This window comes from Macrobrachium nipponense, chromosome 19, assembly GCF_015104395.2.
Source record: "Macrobrachium nipponense isolate FS-2020 chromosome 19, ASM1510439v2, whole genome shotgun sequence".
Lineage (NCBI taxonomy): Eukaryota > Metazoa > Arthropoda > Malacostraca > Decapoda > Palaemonidae > Macrobrachium > Macrobrachium nipponense.
This window is the reverse complement of record NC_061088.1, coordinates 58,623,656-58,649,538: the sequence shown is the minus strand read 5'-3', so window position 1 is coordinate 58,649,538 and position 25,883 is coordinate 58,623,656. Positions and strand designations below refer to the sequence as shown.

The 25,883-nt window shown below is 42.6% G+C and overlaps 1 protein-coding gene across 3 annotated transcripts in view; it reads left to right on the top strand.

The window, feature by feature from the left end:
* LOC135217351 (WASH complex subunit 4-like) overlaps nt 1–25,883 on the top strand; it is a 953,363-nt gene that overhangs the window by 76,397 nt on the left and 851,083 nt on the right. For all 3 annotated transcript variants that reach the window (XM_064253202.1, XM_064253195.1, XM_064253186.1), the window contains one exon: nt 17,317–17,456. In XM_064253202.1, the coding sequence (XP_064109272.1) occupies nt 17,317–17,456 (140 nt within the window). The remainder of the gene's footprint in view (nt 1–17,316; nt 17,457–25,883) is intronic.

Here is a 25,883-nt window from a genome sequence, read left to right as displayed (position 1 = left end):
CAGTATGATGCTGCTGTCAAAAAGTTAGCAACCTTCCTGAAAGAATCAGATATTAGGATCATGACAATCAATTCAGCTATATCCTTTTTCAGATCCTTATTTGAAAAAGGCTTAGCAGCTAGCACAATTACGACAAACAAGTCAGCCTTGAAAAAGATTTTTCAATTTGGGTTCAACATAGACTTGACAGATTCCTACTTCTCGTCTATTCCTAAGGCGTGTGCTAGACTTAGACCTTCTGTAAGGCCTACGTCAGTATCATGGTTCTTAAACGATGTTCTAAAGCTGGCTTCAGAAACCAATAATGACACATGCTCGTTTATAATGCTCTTAAGAAAAAACCCTATTTTTATTAAGCTTGGCCTCAGGAGCTAGAATTTCAGAACTGTCGGCTTTATCCAGGGATCCGGATCATATTCAGTTCCTTCCCACAGGGGAAGTGCTACTTTCTCCGGAACGTAGCTTTATAGCTAAGAATGAAGATCCTTTGATGAGGTGGGAACCATGGAAGGTGCTACCCCTTCCACAAGATGTACATATCTCTTTGCCCAGTTTCAGCCTTACGAGCCTTTCTATCTAGGACCTCCTCATCCTCATCGGGTCCTCTCTTTAAGAGAGAAAAAGGTGGCACTTTATCTATTAAAGGCATCAGGCAACAAATCCTGTACTTCATTAAACAAGCCAATCCTGACTCTTTCCCAAAAGCACATGATGTCAGGGCAGTAGCCACCTCAATTAACTATTTCCAACATATGAACTTCGATGAGTTGAAAAAGTATACTGGATGGAAATCGCCGACAGTGTTCAAACGTCATTACTTAAAGTCCTTGGAAGCTCTGAAATTTTCAGCAGTTGCAGCGGGGAACATAGTTTCCCCTGACTCTGTCTAATCCTTAGTAGAAGATCCAGTCCTCCTTTCTACCTGCCTCACCCAACAGTTCGTTTATTCCTGCCTTGTTCATTTACGGTCACCTTGTGTCTTAGCTGCTTTTATGATGATGTAGTGGGTGTCCCTTATTTTTTTTTGCTATGGGACACTCACATTTGATGATGGTTATTGATCTCGTGGATGTCATCTCCTTATTTTTATGCTAGGAGATACATCTTATTATAATGATTACGGGTTTTGTATATTAAGTCATATACATTCCTTCATATTTTATTATTGTTGAGTTTGTTTTATTCAACTTTTATGTTAATTGCTTTAGAATGTTTTGATACATTGCTTTACACAGATACCATTTTTGTACATATATGATACATTTCTCCTGTATATATGTATATTACCTTAAGTTAAGAAATATTATTAGAATTAAGTATAAAAATTAAGTAATATTTCTATTTTTGTATCACTGTGTATATGTATCTTTATTAGCAATTATATTGATTTATTTTTATTTTATCTTTTATTTGAGACCTTTTTATGTTTTGTTAAATTTCTTTACAATCTTGTGCTATTTCTCTGGTACGATTTCGCGCAGCGACACGAGCTGAGCCCAGAAAAGGGATTTTGACGTAAGGAAAAATCTATTTCTGGGCGATTGGCTCGTGTCGCCAGCGAAATCCCGCCCTACCCATCCCATCGCCAAGATTGTCTGCTAACTTCAGGATGGCCACCAGAGGCGCAGCAGTCGGCAGCATGGGATGGAGTAGTAGTAGTAGGTGATGCCCACTCTGTGGGTCGGCTCTCCTCTTGGGGGATTTTGTAGTGGGAGAATTCTATTGGCATTTGGCTCGTGGTAGTGGTCTCACTCGCCATAGTGTTCATACCGACACTCTCTGGGAGAGTGAGCGAGTCAGTTATACTGACCTTTTTCTTTATTTATTTATTCTCTGGTATGTGTTAGTACATTTACCCTAGAAATAATAGATTAAAGGATATTAAAGCACAAGATTGTAAAGAAAATAAATAAATAAGGTCTCAATAAAACTTAAAATAAAATAAAGAAATATAATTGCTAAGAAATATACATATACACAATTATACAAGTTAGAAAATATTCCTTAAAATTAGCTTAAAGTTAACATATATGTACAGGGCTTACATGGAATATATGTTGAACTTAACATTTGTGTATAGTTAATATGTACAAAAGTAAATAAAGCAATTATAATAATAAACTGAATTTGAACAAACTTAGAAAATAATTTAATAAACAAATGTATATGACTTAATATACAAAACCCGTAACCATTGCAAATATAGATGTGTCACCCTAGCATAAAAAAGGGATTTTGACGTAAGAAAAAATCTATTTCTGGGCGATTGGTTCGTGTCGCCCAGCGAAATATCCCCTTAATCCATTATTTCTAAGGTAAATGCACTAACACATACCAGAGAATAAATAAAATAAAGAAAAGGTCAGTACTACTGACTCGCTCACCCTCCAAGAGGGTGTCGGTATGAACACTAGGGCGAGTGAGACCACTACCACGAACCACTTACCAATAGAAATCTCCTACTACAAAACCCCCACAAGAGGGGAGCCGACCCACAGAGTGGGCAGCAACTACTACTACTCCATCCCATGCTGCCGACTGCTGCGCCTCTGGTGGCCATCCTGAAGTTAGCAGACAATCTTGAGCGCAGGGATGGGTAGGGTGGGATTTCGCTGGGCGACACGAGCCAATCGCCCAGAAATAGATTTTTCCTTACGTCAAAATCCCTTTTTTATTGCTTGTTGTTAGGCTAACTAATTTTAAGTTATAACCCATTTTTTAGGGCTTATACTTTACCATATTGTAAGACTGTAATTTTAGTTGATCATTATACTATTAACCTTACGAGTGTTTAACTTTACCTTCTTATTTTATCTGTACTGTCCCTCAAGCTTGGTGTTTTAGCATTCTCTGGTACTATTTCACAGGGCGACACAGGTTAAGCCCAGAAAAGGGATTTTGACGAAGGAAAAATCTATTTCTGGGCAACGACCTGTCGCCCTGTGAAACCCCACCCTGTAGTTAGATTGTCCTCACCCAGCTTACCCCAAGCTTGGAGGCTATCTTCAGGAATGACGTCACAGGCGTCGGAGGCGCTCACGGTAGTAGTAGACCGGGAGCTGTAGCACGGCTCCTCCGTAGTTCGGGGTTTTGTCGAAGGAAGAAGCTAAATGGCAAGGGACCTCTGGTAGTGATTCCACTCGCTCCTTACTATACCGACACTTCTATTAGAGGTGAGCGAGCCATTTATCTTGGCATTATATTGTTTCTTTTTTCTCTAGGATGAATAGCAATATTTATACCTAAGAAATAGTATCAAAGGAACCATTTCACAGGGCTACACAGGTCGTTGCCCAGAAATAGATTTTTCCTTCGTCAAAATCCCTTTTTTAGAATAAAACTCATTCACAAATTTTCAAATACTATGAATGTAAATAGCAAAATCTCTCTCTCTCTCTCTCTCTCTCTCTCTCTCTCTCTCTCTCTCTCTCTCTCTCTCTCTCTCTCTCTCTCTCTCTCAGAAAAAAAAAACTATAATACTGATCTATTATTATCGTAATAAAAGAACAAGATGGTCCCCGAAAGAATAAAAATATGTGTTGCCATATTTTTATTCTTTCTGTGATTTACGAAACTGTGCTTCAATACAACTTTTATAGTTGACTCAATGATTATCACATATTATAACAGTATACAAGAGAATATCTTATCACTATCCATGTTTCATTTCTTATCATCATAAAATATTTAAATACAAATTTCATTATTCTCGAGCTAAGATAGTCAACAGTACTCGTCCCAAGCTGCTCTCTCAAGCTATTCTCGTCCTAAGCTGCTATCTCAAGCTATTCAAGTTACTCTCGTCACAAGCTGCTCTCTCTCTCTCTCTCTCTCTCTCTCGCTGTCCTCTCTCTCTCTCTCGTCTCTCTCTCTCTCTCTCTCTCTCTCAATGAAGTATGAATTACTGTATCATAATATCATAAACTATTATGTACAAAGTTAATAATAATAATAATTCCATTAATAAATTCGTTTCTTTTAGCAACTTAAATTGTTTTCCTAAATAATTCTTTCGGTAATAAACGTCCATCAGCTGATTCTAAACATAAACAAAAGACAAAACTAGATTTTTATTGCTGTATTTTGCTGTTTATACATTTATATTATAGTTGGGTGCTGTAATCATTACAGTAAATCATGTTTTGTTCATGAAACTTACCTGACAGATATATATATAGCTGTACTCTCTGAAGTCCGACAGAATTTCAAAATTCGCGGCACACGTAGTGGGCGGCCAGGTGGTAGTACCCATTCCCGCCGCTGGGAGGCGGATATCAGGAACCATTCCCATTTTCTATTCATATTTTTTCTGTCGCCGGTCGGTAAACAACTGTTTACAGACCTCCGCCTAGGATTTTGAAACTTCATTAGCCGCTTAAGTATCCTAATTATTCTTTCGATTATTGACTTGGATTTGTGGCTAGGCATACGCTATCGTAAATTTTTTCATTGCATTTGATGTCTGAAGCTAGTTAGCCTAGTTTTAGACTTTGTTGTCTGCATGGGGTAAGGTGAGGCTACCGGAACTTTCGGTAGACACTCGCTTAGTATATATGACGTTTGCATGTTTTCTTTGCATTAAGATCAATGTAATTAGTGTAATGTGTGACTCATTACGGAAGAAGTAGGATTCATGTACGCATTTTAGAGCGTGTTAGAATCAGGAGTTTTCCTCCACAGTAAACAGAAGTTAGAAATAATGAACCTTCTAACCTCCTGTAGAATTTATTTTGCCTAACCCTGTGGTATGGCTTACGGGCCTAGAAGAAGTGTCTGCTAGAGGATTACATCGAGTAATCTTAGACTAAAGTGCTCGCTCTCCAATCAGTGTTGTGAAGTGTAGTGCCCCTTGTGTTGTGGAGGGGGCGTCAGATCGGCCCCATAATGCCTCTAGGCCTGGACCTCTGTCGGACTCCCAGGACTCAGGAGAGGGCATGTCGAAAGCCGCAAGGGGGGTTACGGGGGCTCCCCACCGATCTGGCGTCCCTTCGGCAGGACCTGTTGACGCTTCCCAGGCTGCTAAAAATCGGCGGGCCACGTGCACCCGAATCTTGAATGGATTGCTTCTTCCCGTCCTCCGAGGCGTCCTCCCCCGCGCAAGGGGTGAGGAGCTCGGAAGGACTCGCGCCCTCTAAGAAGCTTTAGAGAAGAGGACGCTTCACGTCCTCTCTCTCGTCAGGAGGGAACGTCAGATCGGCCCCATAACGCCTCTAGGCCTAGACCTCTGTCGGACTCCCAGGAAACCAGGGAGAGGGCATGTCAAAAGCCGAAGGAGGGTTACGGGTTTTTCACACTGATCTGGCTTCCTTTCGGCAGGTCCTGTTGTCGCTTCCCAGGCTGCCGAAGATCGAGCACGTGCACGATTCTTGAAGGATTGCTTCTCGTCCTCCGAGGCGTCCTCCCCACACAGGGGTTGGAGCTCTCGGAAGGACTCGCGCCCCCTTAAGAAGCTTTAGAGAAGAGGACGCTTCACGTCCTCTCTCTCGTCATGAGAGGATGAAAGAGTCCTGTGCCCTGTCAGGGCTCTCAAATTTTATTTACATAAACGAAGGAAGTAAGAGGTCCTTCGGGTAATTTATGGTGCTCAGGAAGAGACCACATTTACCCTTTTCGAAGAATGCACTGGCTCTTTTCCTAAGGGACATCTTAAGGAGGCTCATTCATCTTGCCAGAAGAGTGATTTGAGCCTCCTGCGAGTGAACGCTCATGAAGTTAGAGCTGTTTCAACCTCGCTAGCATTCCAAAAGAATATGGTAATCAAGGACATTCTTGATTCCACCTTTTGGAGGAGCAACTCAGTATCTGTCTCCTCTCCTAATGGCGCTCCGTTTACGTTATGTAACGTTCGCTTTACTTCGAAAAAGCAAGCTGATAAGTTTGACGTCCGGCAAGCTGCTTTGCACAGTCAAAAAAACTTATGTCTCTGGTTCGGCATAAGAAGGGCAATTTAGACGTAAGGAAGCTTTTGGAGGTGCTCGACGTCCTATAAGTAGAGACATTCTCCAGGACGCTCGGCAAGCACCTTGCGAGGGTGTCTTTTGGACGCTCGGCGTTCCTTTGCTGAGTGCGTTTCTGGAGATGTTCTTTTGCATTACTAAGACGCAAGTTGTTGCACAGGCGGCCACTGTCTTTGTAAGAAGGTATGAAGGTCTTTAAGGCCCGTCTTGAAGACGAAAGCCGTACGTCTTCCTTTAGTGTTCACACACTTCAGGAGCAGCGTGCGGCTCTCCATGGAGACTCGCATGAGGACGTCCCTTGAAAATATTCAACGTCATACGCAAAACGCGGTTCGTCATAACATTGAGATGTTGGCAAGGTCGCTCGCCAGGACGCCTCTTGGCGGGCCTTGCATGCATCAGGGCGCTCAACGAGATCCTCTCTGAAATGTCGTTCAGAAGACTTGGTGTTCTCTGCTCAGACACGCTCGCAGCTAAGCAGGACGTTTTTTGAGGACGCTCAGCAGGACGCTTTTCCAGGACGCTAAGCAGGACGCTTTTGAGGACGCTCAGCAGGACGCTCGGCAGGACGCTTATGAGGACGCTTTTGTGGACATTCGCCAGGACGCTTCGGTGGAAGCTCGGCAGGACGCTTTGCGAGAGAAAAGACTTGTAGACGGCGTCTTATTTGCTGTTCAGGACGTTTCTTAGGACGCTTGACGCTTTCTAAACGCTCGTCAAGAGGAGGTTTTTTCAGGACTCTCCACAGGACATTCCTTTACAGAAATTTTTAAAAAAGGATTCGGAGTTAGCGGAGAGACAGACCCGAATTTTTCCTTCGATCCCTCTTGCCTCTTCATCGATTTCTCTGAGAATCGGGAAGATTATATACTCGGATTCCTGGGTGACTTTCGGTCATGTTAAAGGGTTTTCCCCTATTAGCAAGTGCTAATTGTTTTGTCAAGTAAGGACGTTTTCCCCATTGTCAAGATACTAAACGTTTTGTCATTTAAGTGGGGGACCCCTCATAAATGGGGTAGTTCTCATTGACATAGATTTTAACGTTTTTATCGTTTAAGCGGATAAACTCATTAACAAATTTCGGAAGAGCTCTCATTCATTGTCAGAGGCTCATCCGGGGAGTAAGAAAAAGACTTGTAGACTAGATCCAGGAAGTCTTATGTCCAATATCATAAGAACATTGAACGGTCCTTTTCGATCCTCAGTTCTCACTTGATGATCTCTATTCGAATATTACTCCCTTCTCTTGGCAAAGAGTCTTGGCAAAGAGTCAAGGAGTTCTTTTAAAAAGTCTCATTCATTAGAACGTGGACAGTCGTTTTCCTTTCTTTCTCTCTTCCTCGTCGAGGAAAGATGTAGTAGAGAATTCGATGTTCAAATTACTACAATACTTACGTAGTTTATCTTTGCGTCATTTTGCTAACGCATGGGTCAAGTCATATACGCATATCGTATTTACCTCTGCGGATAGAAGCCGAAAGAACTGTTGTTCTAATGTATTTAATTGACACTCCCTTCAACCTTCCAAGAGTTTTCGGAGTGAGAACAACTCTTCAGGTATTGTTACGACAACACCAACTCAGCTTCTGTATTTAGCGAATTCTGTTTCGTTTAAATATGCCTGCTTGAGAGTTTCCTTTTGCTCGATAATATCATACCTATTCCTTCGTAAAGGGAGTAGCTGGCAACTCAGGCAGATAGTGCGAGACGATGAATGAACAAGGCTGCTGTTACTGTGATCTACGCAGTACCGGCTAGCTCTGTGACATGCGCGGTTGGTTACGTCTCTCTCCCCTGCGGGAATGGCTGACTAAGCCGTCTCTCTGCCCTACAATCTTGGATTTTAGCCTCGGGTTGAGGAAATTTCTAGTAATCATGAATGAACATGCCTTCCGTTTACTTAGAAAATTTCAACAAGATATCTCTTATACCTGTTCGGTGCGGGTGCGGTATCAGAATTCTGTACGAGTCTACCGCGGCATAGCACTATAATAATGCTCTCCTGCTTATGCAAAGCGCAGCCTTATTTAGGGAAGGAGGCAGGCTGAGTGAGGGAATGGATGAGTTTGCTGGGGACCATTTCCTCGCTGGAGAAGCTTGTTTTCCCTGAATAAACAGCAATTCAGACCTCTACAGTTTTTCCTCACGGAGAAATTGAAATAACATCAAAGATCTAGTAATAATTCTAATTTTCTCTCAACGGCTTGAGGATCACCTCGGGTGATAGCGAGAGGGTGCCAGACATCCGAACAGAGGAACAGATGTCCTGGCACATTGTCTGAAAGAATTGGAAGCCAATTTGGTCGGCTCTCCAGTTCCTCGAAGGGTGAGTTTTGATCGAGTGGTCCAAATCATCTCGGATAATTTCTCAGCTCTCTCATAGCTCAAGAAGAGAGAGTTGGTTATGGGCTTGGGCACGGAACGTAACGATCCTCAAGAGGTTCGTTAAACTAGTGCACGTCCGTGCGGGTCTTCTCGATCGAAGGCAACAACTACTGACGTCTGAGTAATCCTCACTTAGAAGTATGTCGAAAGTTGAGGAAAGACTGAGGGCGTCCTTTCGTTAAGTTTTTCTTAATATTGAAGACGAAGGAGCTTCCTCTTAAGTTGTTCCCTTATTCATGATCCTAGAGGATTAGCATTAGTCGCCACCATGTTGGCCTTTAAGAGGTTGGATTCACAGAGGTCATGTAATTCAGAGAGAATTGTCCAAAGACCCTTCCCGAGAGAATCGGTGTAATCTAACATCGTCACTTAGTGAAGTATCTAATATCTCTCCTCTCTGAGTCTGAAGGCGTTCAGACTATCGAGAAGCGATAAGATCTTCAAGATTAATGGCAGTCTCTTGGCCAAGGCAAAGCAGTGCTGCCTATTTTCAGTGTTCAATCGGAGGGGGCCGTTTCTGGAGATAGTGAAGGGAAATGACTGTTCCTCCACCTCGACCTCTGTGAATTTCTTTATGGTTCTATCTTTCCGTCTGAAGTATGAGATAAGCTAGAAGTCCTAACTATTGTAGAATATGCAAATATGTTGTTGACGGCCTCTAGGCTCAGAGATTCAGTTCTGTCAAACAACAAAGCTTCACGATCTTTGAGGTCTGTGGAGATCTTGAAATTCTCTGGATCGCAGGTTCCGGCATGGAACTTAGACGTAGTCTGAGTTTCTGATGCCAAAAGCATTTCGAACCTATCCTTTCTGCGAACTTAATACACGTGACCAGAAAGGCTAACATTCTAACCGCTCTAGCCACGGCAAAGAGGGTTAGTGAGGTTTTAGCCATCATCAGAAGTTTTAGCTTTAAAGGACATAATGCGGTCTGTCCTCTAAGCCTTCCGTTCTTGATAAGAACGAAAACCTGTCTAACCCTTGACCCGAAGGCTTGGAGACCAAGGGTATGGCACAAATTATTGGGCAAGGGCATTAGAGAGTCCTGAGCCCTGTCGGGTCTCTTAAGTTTTATCTTGATAAAACTATAGAAAGTCGAGGTCAACGGACAATCTGCGGTGTTCCGTAAAAGACCAGACTGGTTCATGTCCAAGAACACCCTGGCATTATAGTCAAGGAGTTCTTTTAAGAAGTCTCATTCATTATGTTTGCATAAAGATTTGAGATTTTTTCTTAATATGAATGCTCAAGAGGTGAGGGCGCGGCCTCGGAAGCATTTCAACAGAGCATGACACTCAGTAACATCCTGAGTGCCACGCTTTAGCGAAGCAACTCTGTGTTCCCTTCACACTCCCGACGGGATGTGAAGACGACATTTGAGATCTGTAAGTCGCTAGGACCATACATATCCATAGATATATTATTGGGGGCAGGAAGCAACACGAATCCTATCCTATAGAAAAGGGATAGGTGTGCTTTTAACTTTGAAGGGTTGGTCGCTTGAGGCGCGTTCCTTTTCTTTAGCCTAGAAGTTATGGAACTAACTTTGATAGGTTAGGTCAGGTGGTGGTTTTAGCTTCGTTGCCCTCAGAAGTATGGTCATATGGTCTAGTCACATTGTGGTCACGCCCCCATTGACAGATCATCTAGAGCGCACCAGCATTACAGGTCTCTACCTCGCTGGCAACTCTAGTAACGCAGAAGCAGACTTTGGTGACAGTAATCACGAAGTCGGCTATGCTAACAGGTGAGGAACCAAGATGTATATCATCTACTTAATTTAGTTTCCTAAAAATCCTATTCTGTCTCTTCCCACCATCCGAAGGTGGGATTCAGCTATATATATATCTGTCAGGTAAGTTTCATGAACAAAATGTTATTGTTATAATACAATTAAGTTTGTTCATACTTACCTGGCAGATATATATATAGCTGTATTCTCTGAAGTCCGACAGAATTTCAAAATTCGCGGCACACGCAGTGGGCGGCCAGGTGGTAGTACCCATTCCCGCCGCTGGGAGGCGGATATCAGGAACCATTCCCATTTTCTATTCATATTTTATCAGTGCCACTGTCTCCTGAGGGGAGGTGGGTGGGCACTTTAATTATATATATCTGCCAGGTAAGTATGAACAAACTTAATTGTATTATAACAATAACATTTTTTTTATCATAAATATGTTCATCACGAAATAGATATACTATGTACTTTTAGTTTGGTGCAGCAGCCAAATCGTGAAAATAGAAGGAATTGTTAGGTAACTATAATTTTGTTTGCTGATCTGATGCAGGGGAAATTGAAGATAGGCAAGAATAACTTTGAAACTGTCTTGAATTTAGTTTAAGGTGATAGTTGAAGAAATATTTGGTGCTTGAACTAAAGTAGGCAGTTATAAACATTGAAATAGTGGTCTTGGGTGGGTTAATTATTAAAGTAGGCAGTTTAAAGCAATTTTCAGGGGGGGTACCAGGATAACACGGGTATTTACTTATCACGGGGGGTTCTGGGCCCTATCCCCCGTGATTAACGAGGCCCTACTGTATTCCTGACTCAACGCTTTCAGATAGAAGTTTCGTTGCCCATGCAGGGTACTTACATTTTCATCTACAGAAGAAGAGATGGTTTAAACGTTTGCCTACAGAGTCTTCGGGGTGTGATGAGGGCTCGAAATGCTTCCCAGAAGGTATTCAGAAGGATACAATAAGAGCTAGAAATCAGGGTTCCGCCCAATTTCAGCTCGGAGTCTCCTTCGACTTCCAGACTCCTTCCCTTCCTTCGGGCAAGGATAGGGAAGATTCTGCAATGAGGAACCTCATCAACATGTAAGAAGAGATCTCGTTAGCAAAGGAAGTATTCACGAAGGATCCTCCTCGGAGGAAGACTCTTCTCTCTCGTATTGTTAGATATCCTGTCGTCTACTGGATGTATCTGACTACAATCATCTCCCCTTGCCAGGGGCCAAAAGCTCAAAGGGGAAGAATTTCTTCCACCCTTCTCCAGTCTCCTGATAAACTATGTGGTTGTTCAGGACTCTCTGACAATGTAGCACCAGCCAGGCGCCAAATGCCAATACAGGCGAAAAACGCCAGAGGCGGACAGTTCCAAGGAACTCTGTCATGGTCGGTTACTGAGAAGGAGCGGGCCTCCAACCTGGCGCAAATGAGCCAGAGGCGAACAAATCGGACAGATATAAGAGTGTCCGATGTGGACATCGCCAGACAGCCTAGAGACTCTTCCAAGCTCGAAGCTCCAGCAAGTGTGGAGGAGCTAAGCCAGGCGCTAGGCGCCAGCCAGGCTCTAGAAGCCAGCCAGGCTCCTTCAAGGCTAGGCTCCAGTCAGGATTGAGGATCCATCCAGGCGCAAGGCTCCTTCCAGTAAAGAGAAACCTAAAGCTCTGTCATGTAAGAGGGCTAGTCCCCATTGATATGATACAGGTAAGGCTCTGCCATGTAAGTGGGTCAGCCCCCATTGGCACGATCCGAGAAGGCTCTGTTGTGTAAGCGGGCTAGCCCCCATTGACATGATCCAGAAGGGTTTGTCAGTCATAGGTCCCTACCTCGCTGAAACTCTTGAGGCATGCAGACTCGTAGACAGTAATCATGAAGTCTTCTGCCAGGCTCCAGGCGCCTTCCAGGCGCAAGGCGCCAGCCAGACGCAAGGCTCCAGCCAGGCGCGAGGCGCTAGCCAGGAGGGAGGAGCCAATCAGGCGCCATCCAGGCGCGAGGCTCCAGCCAGGCTCTAGGCACCATTCAGGCGCAAGGCTCCAGCCAGGCGCGAGGCGCTAGACAGGTGCAAGGCGCCTGCCAGGCCCGAAGCGCTAGCCAGGCTGCAGGCTTCACCCAGAAGAGATCTATATCAAAGAACGCCCTGGCCTTCTTTGAGACAATGTGATCTCCTAAGCACTTGATAAGTGCATTGATGATTCCTTCAAACAGCTGAGAATTAAAAGCGCATGAAGTGCGAGCTTTTCCGAATTCTTGTTCTTTCCTTAACAATATGTCATAAGGACATATTAGCTGTCACATACGGGAGATGCAACTCTGTGTTGACTTCCCATTATCCGAAGGATGTCAAGATAACCTACGAGAGATCCTTCTCTCTTGGTTGATACGTGTCTGCGGATACATTGCTGGGATAGGGAGCCGATACTGATCCTTAACTAGTGAGTTAAATTTTATTTAACGTGTTTTTTCTTTGGGTTGTTTGAAAGGAGTTTGGGGATAACTCTTTTCAACTTAAGCACTAACCCTCGTGTTAGGATCAGGTGATCGGGATCGGTGTTGTGTTCCTTAATTATGCCACTAGGCATAGGCATATTATCATGTAAGAGGCTCTGTCGAGTAAATGGATAAGACCCCATCGACAGACCCACAAGAACTCTTAGCCATAGGTTACATCCTCGCTGAGGCTCTTGAGGCGAAGCAGATTCCTAGGCATTAGCCATGGAATCTTCCGCCTGAACAAGTAGGAGCCAAGGTTTTATTTATTTATTACCTACAACGTATGTTGTTTACCTGTCTATTCAGTAAATAGTTGTCTCTTACCCACCACCAAGGGTGTCAATCAGCTAAGTATATATCTGCTGGGGAAGTTGCATGTACAAAAATGATATTGTTAGAATACAATAAAGTTTTGTACATCACCCAGCGGCAGGGGGGTAGATCACCTGACCTACCTGCAGCGTGTGCCGCGAAATTCGAATTTCTGTCGGACGTCAGAGACATAAGCTAAGTATATATCTGCCGGGTAAGTATGTACAAAACTTTATTGTATTCTAACAATATCATTTTACTGACATATGTCAATCTGTTCAGGATGGATAGCACCAAGAGGTTTGAATGCCTCTCCAGTGCTACTGTTTTGGGAACAACCAATTCGGCTTGAATTAGTTGTCTTCGGTATTCTGTTATCACTGTAGAAGTCTCCCTTAGGGACAACTTCACCTTTGCGCTCATCCATCAGAGAATGAAGGAGGTTTGCCTCCAGTCCTTATTCTTGTCCTGAGCTCAATTGAAGAAGATTAAGGCTGGAGTGCAATTTACAGGAACCTACAAATATACTAGTATATTTCTCTCGCGACATGCTTCTGTTATCAGGTACATCATCCAAGTAGTAGGTGCATATCTATAATTTAATTTTTCTGGTATGTGACCGAGACGAATAGTACCTTCTCTTAATTAACCTGGAACTCAGGACAGCCTTTCAACCTCCCAAGAGTTACTGGTTCGATTTTGAGATAGCTAGTGGTATTGTTTCCCAACAACACCACAGCATTTGCATTATCACCGAACAGGAGGGTTTTTCGATGAAAATGCAGATGTTCGAGTGTATCTTTTTTGCGTTCGATGGTTCTAGCCGAACACATTCCATCATGGAATGTACTACTGGGCAACTCAGTATTACAAGTCGAGCAAGTGGTATACGGCTCTGCCTAGGTACTGCTCGCTCTTCGAGATTCTCTTCGGTTTGGTATTGTTTCTTCTCTGTTTTGGATTAACTACCAATTCGAATCTCTCTACCCAGCAATCTCAGATTTAGGTCTCTGGTTGGCTCGGAATTCTCGCATAATGCCCATCTCTCCTGCACCACATTTGCTGTTGCAAGGATTTTCAGACAAGAGATATATCTCATTAGACTCACTATCATCTTTCTGTTTACCCCAAGGTTTAAACAGAAGTCTGTAGCCTAGTCTTCTGTTCCATCGCACCTGCCCCATCAGCTGCTTCGATGATGCAGAATGATTTTCTTCAGACAATTTGAGTTTTGTTTTCTAATATACATTTCCTAATTCGTAAGGTGTTCATAATTATTCTTTGTTCACCCTGAATTGTAAATGAATGATGGAAGACTTCGCCTGCTCCCCGCCCGACTAGCTCTGCTTCCAAAGTAAATGGAAGCCTCCTTCCTGATCCAACCCATAAGAAGCAGTTCTTCAGGCAGTACAATCCCTGTTTTCATTACTGAAAGACTGCCTTCATTGCAAGCTCTGACTTTCTCGCCAAGTAGCAGTGCAATAGCGGAATAACTTTTTCAGTCCTCTGTAAAACATGAGGGATTGAAGCCGTCTTCCCTGGTTGGTGTCATCAACAGGACTTTTTCTATGATCAGAATCGTGATAGTTTACTTCTCTCGATTCAACTGTGAAGACATAGGTCCACATTCACCTTAGTCATTCACTAGTAATATAGTATTGTTTCTCCTTGGTTGAGATTCAGCTACTGATGAAAAACTTGTCTTGCCATCACAGGGACCTTGGTCTCTAGGAGGCACTTGACTCTTGTCTAATGTGCACATGCCTCGCGAGAATCATTATCTCATCTCTCAACATTATTGGCGAACGAGATAGACAATTTGTATGGTGGTTCTCAGCGTAGCCCTTCAAAAGGCGGGTGTCACATGTAATTATGTCGGCATCTGTTGACAAGTCCGAGTCCTTCATGATCTCCTGATCTGTGGACTTTGTATTGGTTGATCCAGATCAGTCATTACTTTGTCCTGTTGGTGTGTTGCTGTACCTATGAAGGATCGACACCCTTCATTGAGTGTCGATACCTTTATCCACTGCAGACTGCCAATGCAGAAGAGTCCTATGACACGTTTGTCTCAGAGTCTTATGAGATTGTGAGAGACTTCTCTGCAGTTGGATACGTCCAGTGACTGGGTACATTTCATCACTCTGAAGGATATGTCGGACCAGAAGATAGATGAGGTCTCATCACCACCATATTTATCTTTCTTCCTTCAGGTCTACCCACAGGTCCTTGAAACCTCATTTCCTTGGACTTGGAGTGGTGGTGGATGCTCACAGTTTGCTTACCCGGCTCCTTCAAGAGGACAAGTTGCATCTCGCCTATGGTGTGCGGTTCTAGAGGTAAGAAGGATGCGAGAGTGACTGGCCTCTCCACCTTCCCCTCCTCATCCTTCTACTCCTCTTCCTTCAGGGTGAGAGAGGATAGGACTCAAACTTACACTGGCTGGTTGGGCGATTGATGCTGTAAGGTTGCACTTTGAGCTTCCTCTCTATTTTTCTGTTCAGAATCATAGAAGCAACCCTGCTCCTTCCTCTAGCAAGTGGAGGAAGGAGACTGGCAGTAATGCAAACCCTTCCCAGAACTTTGCAATAATGCCTCCGACTCTAAATATTCTTCCCAGCCCTTTTTTAGATGATTTACGATTCCTCACTCTTTTCGAAAAGACCCAGAGGTCTGACTCTTCATCATGCAGCTCCTATACTTCGATCAAGTTCTCAGAGGCAGAGCACTCCTCCGCTATTACGACCAGGAGGAATAGCCCAGGTGTGCAGAACTCCAGTCAGTTCTAGAGGCTCACTCAGAGTCCTCCCACCAATCAGTGAGTCTTCCTTATGTAAGGACAGAGGGTTTGTATATCGTGCAGGAACAAATCACAATTTTTGGAAGTAAATTGTGTTTTTCCTAACTATGCAAACCTGAGGTCCTTTACATTTATGCCCACCTCATGCCACCCCTCAATCTGAACCTGGGCTGAAACGCAAAGTGGAGTGTTTACATCTGGGCAGGCGGGCCTACCCACCTACCAGACAGTATAGTTACTGCCTTACCACCTTGATCAAGAATTTAATGGCTGTATTCCAGCGTACGCTGAAAGTAATTCCTTATGTAAAGGACCTCAGGTTTGTATAGTTAGGAAAAATACAATTTACTTTTAAAAATTGTGATATTTCCTAGAAATCACATTAAAATGGGAAGCATAGGTTACTTTTGATAAATATGAAGCTGCCATAAAGGCTAGTAGTAATATTAATACAGTGCAAATAAAACAGAGGTAGTTTGACAAGTAAAGTACCCAAAAATTTAGATAGATATTTACCATCTGAATGGGTTCAAGATACCCATTAGAAAACACAGAGTAATACCCCATCCAGAACCCCCAAACCTCCTATTTAGCTAGGGAGAATAGAGATTGGAAATATATCTAGATTTGGAAAAGGTACAGTGCTCATACATGCTAAATAAAAAACACAAGCACAAATGCTATCTGTAATGAACTTTTCTGAGCATGATATGATTAAAGAAATCAGACCCCATCTGAATTTAAGTTATGGCCAAGGTGTCATTTTTGAAAAAAATTTATATGAGTTCACAGAAAGGGAGATCTTTGAAATGAGCCCCATGACAGTATGGAAAGTGAAAAAGACATCTGTTGCCAATATGATGATTTTGTATATGTGACTTAACCAGTAATTATATAGCTAAGAGTTTCTACTCAACGGCAGCATAAGTTTAAATTTCGTGGGTAGCACTGCGATGGCTCAGTTTAGGTCTACAGTGCTGTCCCCCTATGGCAATACTAGGAACGACTTAACTAATCATGTCATTCTGTTTTCTTCCGTGCTCGGCGAATCTACTTTTCTCACAGGCTCAGACCCCTTTCCCTAGAACTCGATCTTCTAGGAAGGGTAGTCAGGTGGGCTAAATCCCCAGCCGGTTCTGGATACTTGTACCTCCCTCCAAGTATAAGTCTATCCTATTGTTAAGACTGAAGGTTTATTCCGCATATGAACAAATGACAAATATTTGAATAAATTTGTATTTTTCATAGCTAACAAACCTGAGGTCTTCACGTTAACTGCCCACCTCCAGCCGCTCCTCTCATATCTTGGGTTGGAAGAAAGACTGTCATATTGCGGGGGTCCGAGCTTGGTCAAAGACCAAACATCCACTGCATATATGCAGGGGTTGCCAGATGCCACAGATTCCTTGTTTTTACAATCTTTGATTGTTTTTACTGTTTTCCAGCCAGTGTAGAAAATTTATCCTATTGTTAAGACCTCAGGTTTGTTAGCTATGAAAAATACATATTTATTTAAAAATTTGTCATTTTGTAATGGCTGTTCAAGCTCCCATTTACAAGCTTATCCTTATGTAAAGAACTTCAGGTGTATTAGACAAAATAATTCATTTAAAAATCTATTTTTTTTTTTTTCATGCTCAGAGGCTGTGGCAGAATATGAACTTCGACGGTATAATAGCATTGTTGAACAACATGGTGACCAGTTGGAAGAAATCATTGAAGCCCTTGGGCCTCATCCTCTTCCTCTTTGGGATATGTTTTCTGATCCAGTCTCTCTCAATGTAAGTACTACTACAGAGGTTCTCAACTGACAAAAAAATATTAGTTAATGGTTGGTATTATTGTCTGTTGTTTGAACTTTGTCAATTTAATTAGCAATGCTGTTTTTAATATATTTGGATATCTTTACAGTAAATATTATTATTGCAATACACTCCCTGAACACCTGAATTAGCCCTGGTCACTGACCAGCCCGAACTATATCCCCACATATTGACCCACTAAGTGGGTAATTTTAACTGTCAGCGTTACCAACGCTGCAGGTAAAATCTAGTCAAATGAGTTACCTGTGTTACTGTTGGCAACGCTGCCGCAAATACCGGCCACCAGTGGCCTTCCTCCTCAATTGTTTCTTGTTCGCCATCCTGTGCGGATCAGTCCCACATCAGGCAAACTTTTGGTCATTTAGCTCGACCCCACTCAAAAAGTTTTCGTATTTTGGATACAGAATACACCTTGGACTGTTATTGACGTTTTTTCTCCCGTTCTACTTTGGATAGCTACTTTGTACTCGCTATGGGTAAGTTAGAAAATAAACGCTGTCGCCGTCTGCAAACGCCTCTGCTTCTGCTTCATCTACAGTTCGACGATCGAGCCTTTTACGACGATCGAGCCTTTTACGACAATCGAGCCTCCTACTGCTGGATATATTGGTGCTCGTCGTAGGATGAGTACCCTCACACATGATCGACGTTCTTTTCGTTATTTCGTGTAGGAAGGTTCAGTACAATACCAGTCAGAGATGTTTGTCTTGGTCAGGAGACAAGGAAACATTAGTTATTTATTCAAGAAAATTAGTGGACAGTTCATCATCTAGTATGTTAAGCATATTTCTAGCCTGACGAATAATTTAACCAAAATAGAGATAGCGGTATTAGTAGTATAGTTGATTCTAATTGTTCTTTTTCAGCCCCCTGCCTGTTCCAGAACCAGCCCTAACGGGTGCTGGGGGTAACAAAGAACCACAAGCCTCCGAGTGGGTAGGTTCTGCCGGCCCCCCGGCGCGAAGCAGGCAGTGTTGGCAGCAGATTCCCCTTCCCTCGATGTGTAAGTTCTCAGGATGATAAAAAAATTAGGTCAGATACAGACAAGTAGGGATAATAGGCTACATAGTGTTTAGGAAGAGAAGTGCAGGCTTCTTCGGGTCGGTTTTCTATTATAAGTAGTAGTTTATAGAGGGACAGTGTCCTTAGAGCCTCTTTGGGTTTTTCCTGCTTCGAGTTCCTTGCATCAGAAGCTTTTAGGCCATAGTTGGTCTTTCAGATCTGGTTTCGGGTCTGTCGGGTTCTGAAGGGTTGAGTACTGCTCCTTCGTCTTTAAGGTTACTTTCCTCTACTTATACGATACGATAATTGTTAATGTCAACTAATTCTCTTTTCAATGCATATTGACTTACGATAATTCAGTATGTAGAGAAATCGAATAAAATTAACTACGTTTAGCCTAGTGGTCACGATGATATATCATATGCATATACAGTGGTCCCCCCGTATTCGCGGGGGATGCGTACCAGACCCCCCCGCGAATAATTAGAATCCGCGAATGTTTGGAACCCCCCTCTAAAAATGCTCATAAACTCCTATCCTGAACATACAAACACCAAAGTATCCCTCAAAAGACCATCCTTCATCAAATATACATAAAATATCCTATTATGGTTCATATTAATCTTTGAAATATTATTAATACTGTTTTAAAGTAAATCTTACATTTTATGGTTATACATAAATACATACTATGTATGTACTGCATGACTTAGTTACGTATGTGAAAATAATTCAGTCCCCCCATAAGTATTCAGTCATGCACGTTTTCTTTCATGCTGTTACTATTTGAGACATCCATTTTCTTTTTACAAAGGAAGCAGTTGTATGTGAAATCACAAATACCAAATGTCTACTTAGAGTATTATCCTACATCAAATATACCATTAAATTGGTATTATTAACCCTCTTACACTGAATGGACGTATTAAACGTCGAGTCAAAATGTCTCCCGTATGCCGAATGGACGTATCATACGTCGACTCAAAAAAGTTTTTTTAAAAATTCGCGGAAAAATACTTATAGGCCTACCAGCCAAAAACTTTTGTATCACGCGCCTTGGGGGATGCTGGGAGTTCACGGATCAAGGTGTTGTTTTGTTTACAATCGCTACGCAGGCGCGCAAGCGCGAATTTCTTTCTTACGCACTAAAAAGTATCAATGACACATCTCAAAAATTATTTCGTCACTTTGACATAATTTTTGCACCAATTTAAATTATCCTTTACATGAAGTATTATATATGAAAATGTGTGCAATTTCATGTAAAATACAACAAAAAAATACTCATGATTGTAGCTTTTATCAGTTTTGAAATATTTTCATATAAATAATGATAAGTGCAAAAATTTCAACCTTCGGTCAACTTTGACTCTACCGAAATGGTCGAGAAACGCAATTGTAAGCTAAAACTCTTATATTATAGTAATATCCAATCATTTGCCTTCATTTTGCAACAAATTGGACGTCTCTAGCACAATATTTCGATTTATGGTGAATTTATGAAAATACTTTTTCCTTTCGTTCGCGCGGTAACTCTTCCGATAAATTTTTTCGTGTGATTGTCCTAATGTTTGCACCATTTTAAATTTGCCGTTACATGAAGTTTTATATATGGAAATGTGTGCAATTTCATGCACAATACAACTAAAAAAAACCAATGGTTGTAGCTTTTATCAGTTTTGAAATATTTTCATAAAAATAACGTTAAGTGCAAAAATTTCAACTTTCGGTCAACTGTGACTACCGAAATGGTCGAAAAACGCAATTGTAAGCTAAAACTCTTATATTATAGTAATATTCAATCATGTACTTTCATTTTGCAACGACTTGGAAGTCTCTAGCACAATATTTCGATTTATGGTGAATTTATGAAAAAAAAAAAAAAAACATTTTCCTTACGTCCGCGCGGTAACTCTTCCGAAAAAATCAGAATTTTTTTTGTGCGATTGTCGAAATGTTTGCACCATTTAAAATTAGCTGTTACATAAAGTTTTATATATGAAAATGTGCACAATTTCATGTAGAATACAACTAAAAATGATTGAAGGTTGTAGCTTTTCTCTTTTTTCGAAATATTTGCATATAAATCACGATAAATAGAAAAAAAACCACGTTCGGTCAAATTTGACTCTACCGAAATAGTTGAAAAACGCAATTGTGAGCTATAACTCTTACGGCCTAGTAATATTCAGTCATTTATCATCATTTTGAAACAAATTTGAAGTCTCTAGAACAATATTGTGATTTATGGTGAATTTTTGTAAAATATATTTAACTTCCCTCTGCTCGCCGATTCGCGGCTGCAAGTCTCCGAAATGCGTACATCGCATTATCCTAATATTTGCTCCTTTTCATATTAGCCGTTTTGTTCATGAAACTTACCTGACAGATATATATATAGCTGTATTTTCTGAAGTCCGACAGAATTTAAAAATTCGCGGCACACGCAGTGGGCGGCCAGGTGGTAGTACCCATTCCCGCCGTGGGAGGCGGATATCAGGAACTATTCCCATTTTCTATTCATATTTTTTCTGTCGCCGGTCGGTAAACAACTGTTTACAGACCTCCGCCTAGGATTTTGAAAACTTCATTAGCCGCTTAAGTATCCTAATTATTCTTTCGATTATTAACTTGGATTTGTGGCTAGGCATACGCTATCGTAAATGTTTTCATTGCATTTTATGTCTGAAGCTAGTTAGCCTAGTTTCAGACTTTGTTGTCTGCATGGTAAGGTGAGGCTACCGGAACTTTCGGTAGACACTCGCTTTATATATATGACGTTTACATGTTTTCTTTGCATAAGTTCAATGTAATTAGTGTAATGTGTGACTCATTACGGAAGAAGGAGGATTCATGTACGCATTTTAGAGCGTGTTAGAATCAGGAGTTTTCCTCCACATTATCTTGATAAAACTATAGAAAGGTAAACAGAAGTTAGAAATAATGAACCTTCTAACCTCCTGTAGATTTTATTTTGCCTAACCCTGTGGTATGGCTTACGGGCCTAGAAGAAGTGTCTGCTAGAGGATTACATCAAGTATTCTTAGACTAAAGTGCTCGCTCTCCAATCAGTGTTGTGAAGTGTAGTGCCCCTTGTGTTGTGGAGGGGGCGTCAGATCGGCTCCATAATGCCTCTAGGCCTGGACCTCTGTCGGACTCCCAGGACTCTGGGAAGAGGGCATGTCGAAAGCCGCAAGAGGGTTACGGGGGCTCCCCCACCGATCTGGCGTCCCTTCGGCAGAACCTGTTGACGCTTCCCAGGCTGCTAAACGCCTCCGAGGCGTCCTCCCGCGCAAGGGTTGGAGCTCTCGGAAGGACTCGCGCCCTCTAAGAAGCTTTAGAGAAAAGGACGCTTCACGTCCTCTCTCTCGTTAGGAGGGAACGTCAGATCGGCCCCATACGCCTTCCTGGCTTAGACCTCTGTCGGACTCCCAGGAAACCAGGAGAGGGCATGTCAAAAGCCGAAGGAAGGTTACGGGTTTTTCATGCTGATCTGGCTTCCTTTCGGCAGGTCCTGTTGTCGCTTCCCAGGCTGCCGAAGATCGAGCACAGTGCACGAATCTTGAAGGATTGCTTCTCGTCCTCCGAGGCGTCCTCCCCACACAGGGGTTGGAGCTCTCGGAAGGACTCGCGCCCCCTAAAGAAGCTTTAGAGAAGAGGACACTTCACGTCCTCTCTCTCTCGTCTCGAGAGGATGAAAGAGTCCTGTGCCCTGTCAGGGCTCTCGAGTTATATTTACATAAACGAAGGAAGTAAGAGGTCCTTCGGGTAAATGTATGGTGCTCAGGAGAGACCACATTTTTTTTTTTTTTTTTTTTTTATTTTTTTTTTTTACCCTTTTCGAAGAATGCACTGGCTCTTTTCCTGAGGGAAATATTAAGGAGGCTCATTCATCTTGCCAGAAGATGATTTGAGCCTCCTGCGAGTGAACGCTCATGAAGTTAGAGCTGTTTCAACCTCGCTAGCATTCCAAAAGGATTTGGTAATCAAGGACATTCTAGATTCCACCTTTTGGAGGAGCAACTCAGTATTCGTCTCCTCTCCTAATGGCGCTCCGTATACGTTATGTAACGTTCGCTTTACTTCGAAAAAGCAAGCTGATAAGTTTGACGTCCGGCAAGCTGCTTTGCACAGTCAAACAACTTATGTCTCTGGTTCGGCATAAGAAGGGCAATTTAGACGTGAAGAAGTTTTTGGCACGGTGCTCGACGTCCTATAGTGGAGACATTCTCCAGGACGCTCGGCAAGCACCTTGCGAGGGTGTCTTTCGGACGCTCGGCGTTCCTTTGCTGAGTGCGTTTCTGGAGATGGTCTTTTGCATTACTAAGACGCAAGTTGCTCGCACAGGCAGCCACTGTCTTGTAAGAAGGTATGAAGGTCAATTTAAGGCCCGTCTTGAAGACGAAAGCCATACGTCTCCCTTTAGTGTTCACACACTTCAGGAGCAGCGTGCGGCTCTCCATGGAGACTCGCATGAGGACGTCCCTTGAAAATATTCAACGTCATAATGCAAAAACGCGGTTCGTCGTAAACATTGAGATGTTGGCAAGGTCGCTCGCCAGGACGCCTCTTGGCGGGCCTTGCATGCATCAGGGCGCTCGACGAGTTCCTCTCTGAAACGTCGTTCAGAAGGACTTTGCTGTTCTCTGCTCAGACACGCTCGTAGCTAAGCAGGACGTTTTTTGAGGACGCTCAGCAGGACGCTTTCCAGGACGCTAAGCAGGACGCTTTTGAGGACGCTCAGCAGGACGCTTTTGAGGACGCTCAGCAGGACGCTTTTGAGGACGCTCAGCAGGACGCTTATGAGGACGCTTTTGTGGACATTCGCCAGGACGCTTCGGTGGAAGCTCGGCAGGACGCTTTGCGAGAGTAAAGGCGTCTTATTTGCTGTTCACGACGTTTCTTAGGACGCTTGACGCTTTATAAACGCTCGTCAAGAGGAGGTTTTTTCATGACTCTCCACAGGGACATTCCTTTACAGAAAAAAAGGATTCGGGAGTTAGCGGAGAGACATACCCTGAATTTTTTCTTCGATCCCTCTTTCCTCTCATCGATTTCTCTGAGAATCGGGAAGATTATATACTCGGATTCCTGGGTGACTTTCGGTCATGTTAAAGGGTTTTCCCCTATTAGCAAAGTGCTAATAGTTTTGTCAAGTAAGGACGTTTTCCCCATTGTCAAGATACTAAACGTTTTGTCATTTAAGTGGGGACCCCCTCATAAAGGTGGGTAGTTTCTCATTGACATAGATTTTAACGTTTTTATCGTTTAAGCGGATAAACTCGTTAACAAATTTCGGAAGAGCTCTCATTCATTTTCAGAGGCTCATCCGGGAGTAAAGAAAAAAAAAGACTTGTAGACTAGATCCAGGAAGTCTTATGTCCAATATCATAAGAACATTGAACGGTCCTTTTCGATCCTCGGTTCTCTCTTGATGATCTCTATTCGAATATTACTCCCTTTTCTTGGAAAAGAGTCTTGGCAAAGAGTCAAGGAGTTCTTTAAAAAGCCTCATTCATTAGAGCGTGGACAGTCGTTTTCCTTTCTCTCTTCCTCGTCGAGGAAAGATGTAGTAGAGAATTGTCGATGTTTCAAATTTGACACAATACTTACGTAGTTTATCTTTGCGTCATTTTGGCTAACGCATGGGTCAAGTCATATACGCATATCGTATTTACCTCTGCGGATAGAAGCCGAAGAACTGTTGTTCTTAATGTATTTATTTGACACTCCTTCAACCTTCCAAGAGTTTTCGGAGTAAGAACAACTCTTCAGGTATTGTTACGACAACAACCGACTCAGCTTCTGTTTTTAGCGAATTCTGTTTCGTTTAAATAGACCTGCTTGAGAGTTTCCTTTTGCTCGATATCATACCTATTTCCTTCGTAAAGGGAGTAGCTGGCAACTCAGGCAGTTAGTATTTCTGTTCACCATTGAAGCTTTCCTTCGAGGAAGACTTCTCCTTCACTCTCTTTGATAGAGATCGAAGGTGGTCGATCTCCAATCCTTATTTTGTTTTCTTGAAGGAAAGAATTTAGGATGGAGACCGTTGTTCAGAATCCTATAAATATACTACGTATATTAACCTCGCGACATGATTCTACTAAGCAGTTGAATTGTCCGAGGGGTAGGCGCATATCCTAGTTATTCTACGGATTGCGACTTAGCCGAGAAGTATTCTAATTGAACTGCAACTCTGGGTTGCCTGCAACCTCCCAGGAGTTTGTTTCAATTTTTATATACTTATGGTTTTGTCACGACAACACCATTTCAACAAACTTTTATATTTACCGAATTCGTCTCGCCTAAATATAATTGCTCGAGCATATCTTTTATGCTCGGTGGTTCTAGCCGAACGCATTCCTTTGTGGAATATGGATTACCTGGCAACTCAGGATGACAAGTCAGCGGGAGCTCAAGCTCAGCTACTGCGTATTGAACTGCCTGATATCAGCTCAGTATCAGCTGGGCCTCCGAGATGCACGGTTGATTATCGTCTCTCTCTCTCTCCTGCTTTGATTGACTACCGAACCGTATCTCTGCCCAACAATCATGGACTTAGGTCTCTGATTAACGGGGTTTCTTTCTGCAATTATGAAGGAACATCTACTGCTGTGACGATAGATTCCATCGCCTTCGATATTGCGAGAATTTTTCAACAGAGATATCTTCTTAGACTCTTTCATCTTTCTGTTTAACGCACGGTAACAGAAGTCTGTACAAGGTCTCCCGCTGCATCGCAACTGCGATAATGCGAATGATTTTGCAGACATCTGGGTTTGTCTTTAAAATATCTCATATTCGTAGGTGTACAATTGTTCATTGTTCAACCCGAATTAATAGATATGTCAAAAGACATCGCCTACTCTCCGACCTGACAGCTCTACTTCCAAATGTTCAGCCCATGAGAAGCAGTTCTTCAGGCAGCTTTCCCCTGTGTTTTCATTACTGAAGAACGCCCCGCTTTCATTGCAACTACGACTTCTCACCGGACAGCAATGAAATAGCGGTTAGTGTTTTCAGTCATTTGTGGCACAAGGTTCAGAATCTTGAGAATCCTTATCTCGATTTTGTCTGTGAAGACGTAGGTTGCATTCAATATCTACCTTCGTCTTCAACGGTACAGAGCGATAAGATCTTCAAGAGTAATGGCAGCCTCTTGGCCAAGGCAAAGCAGTGCTGCCTATTTTTCAGTGTTCAATCGGAGGAGGCCGTTTCTGGAGATAGTGAATGGGAAATGACTGTTTCCTCCACCCTCGACCTCTGTGAAGTCCTTATGGTTCTATAAATTTCTGTCTGAAGTATGAGATAAGCTAGAAGTCCTAACTATTGTAGAATATGCAAATATGTTGTTGACGGCCTCTAGGCTCAGAGATTCGGTTC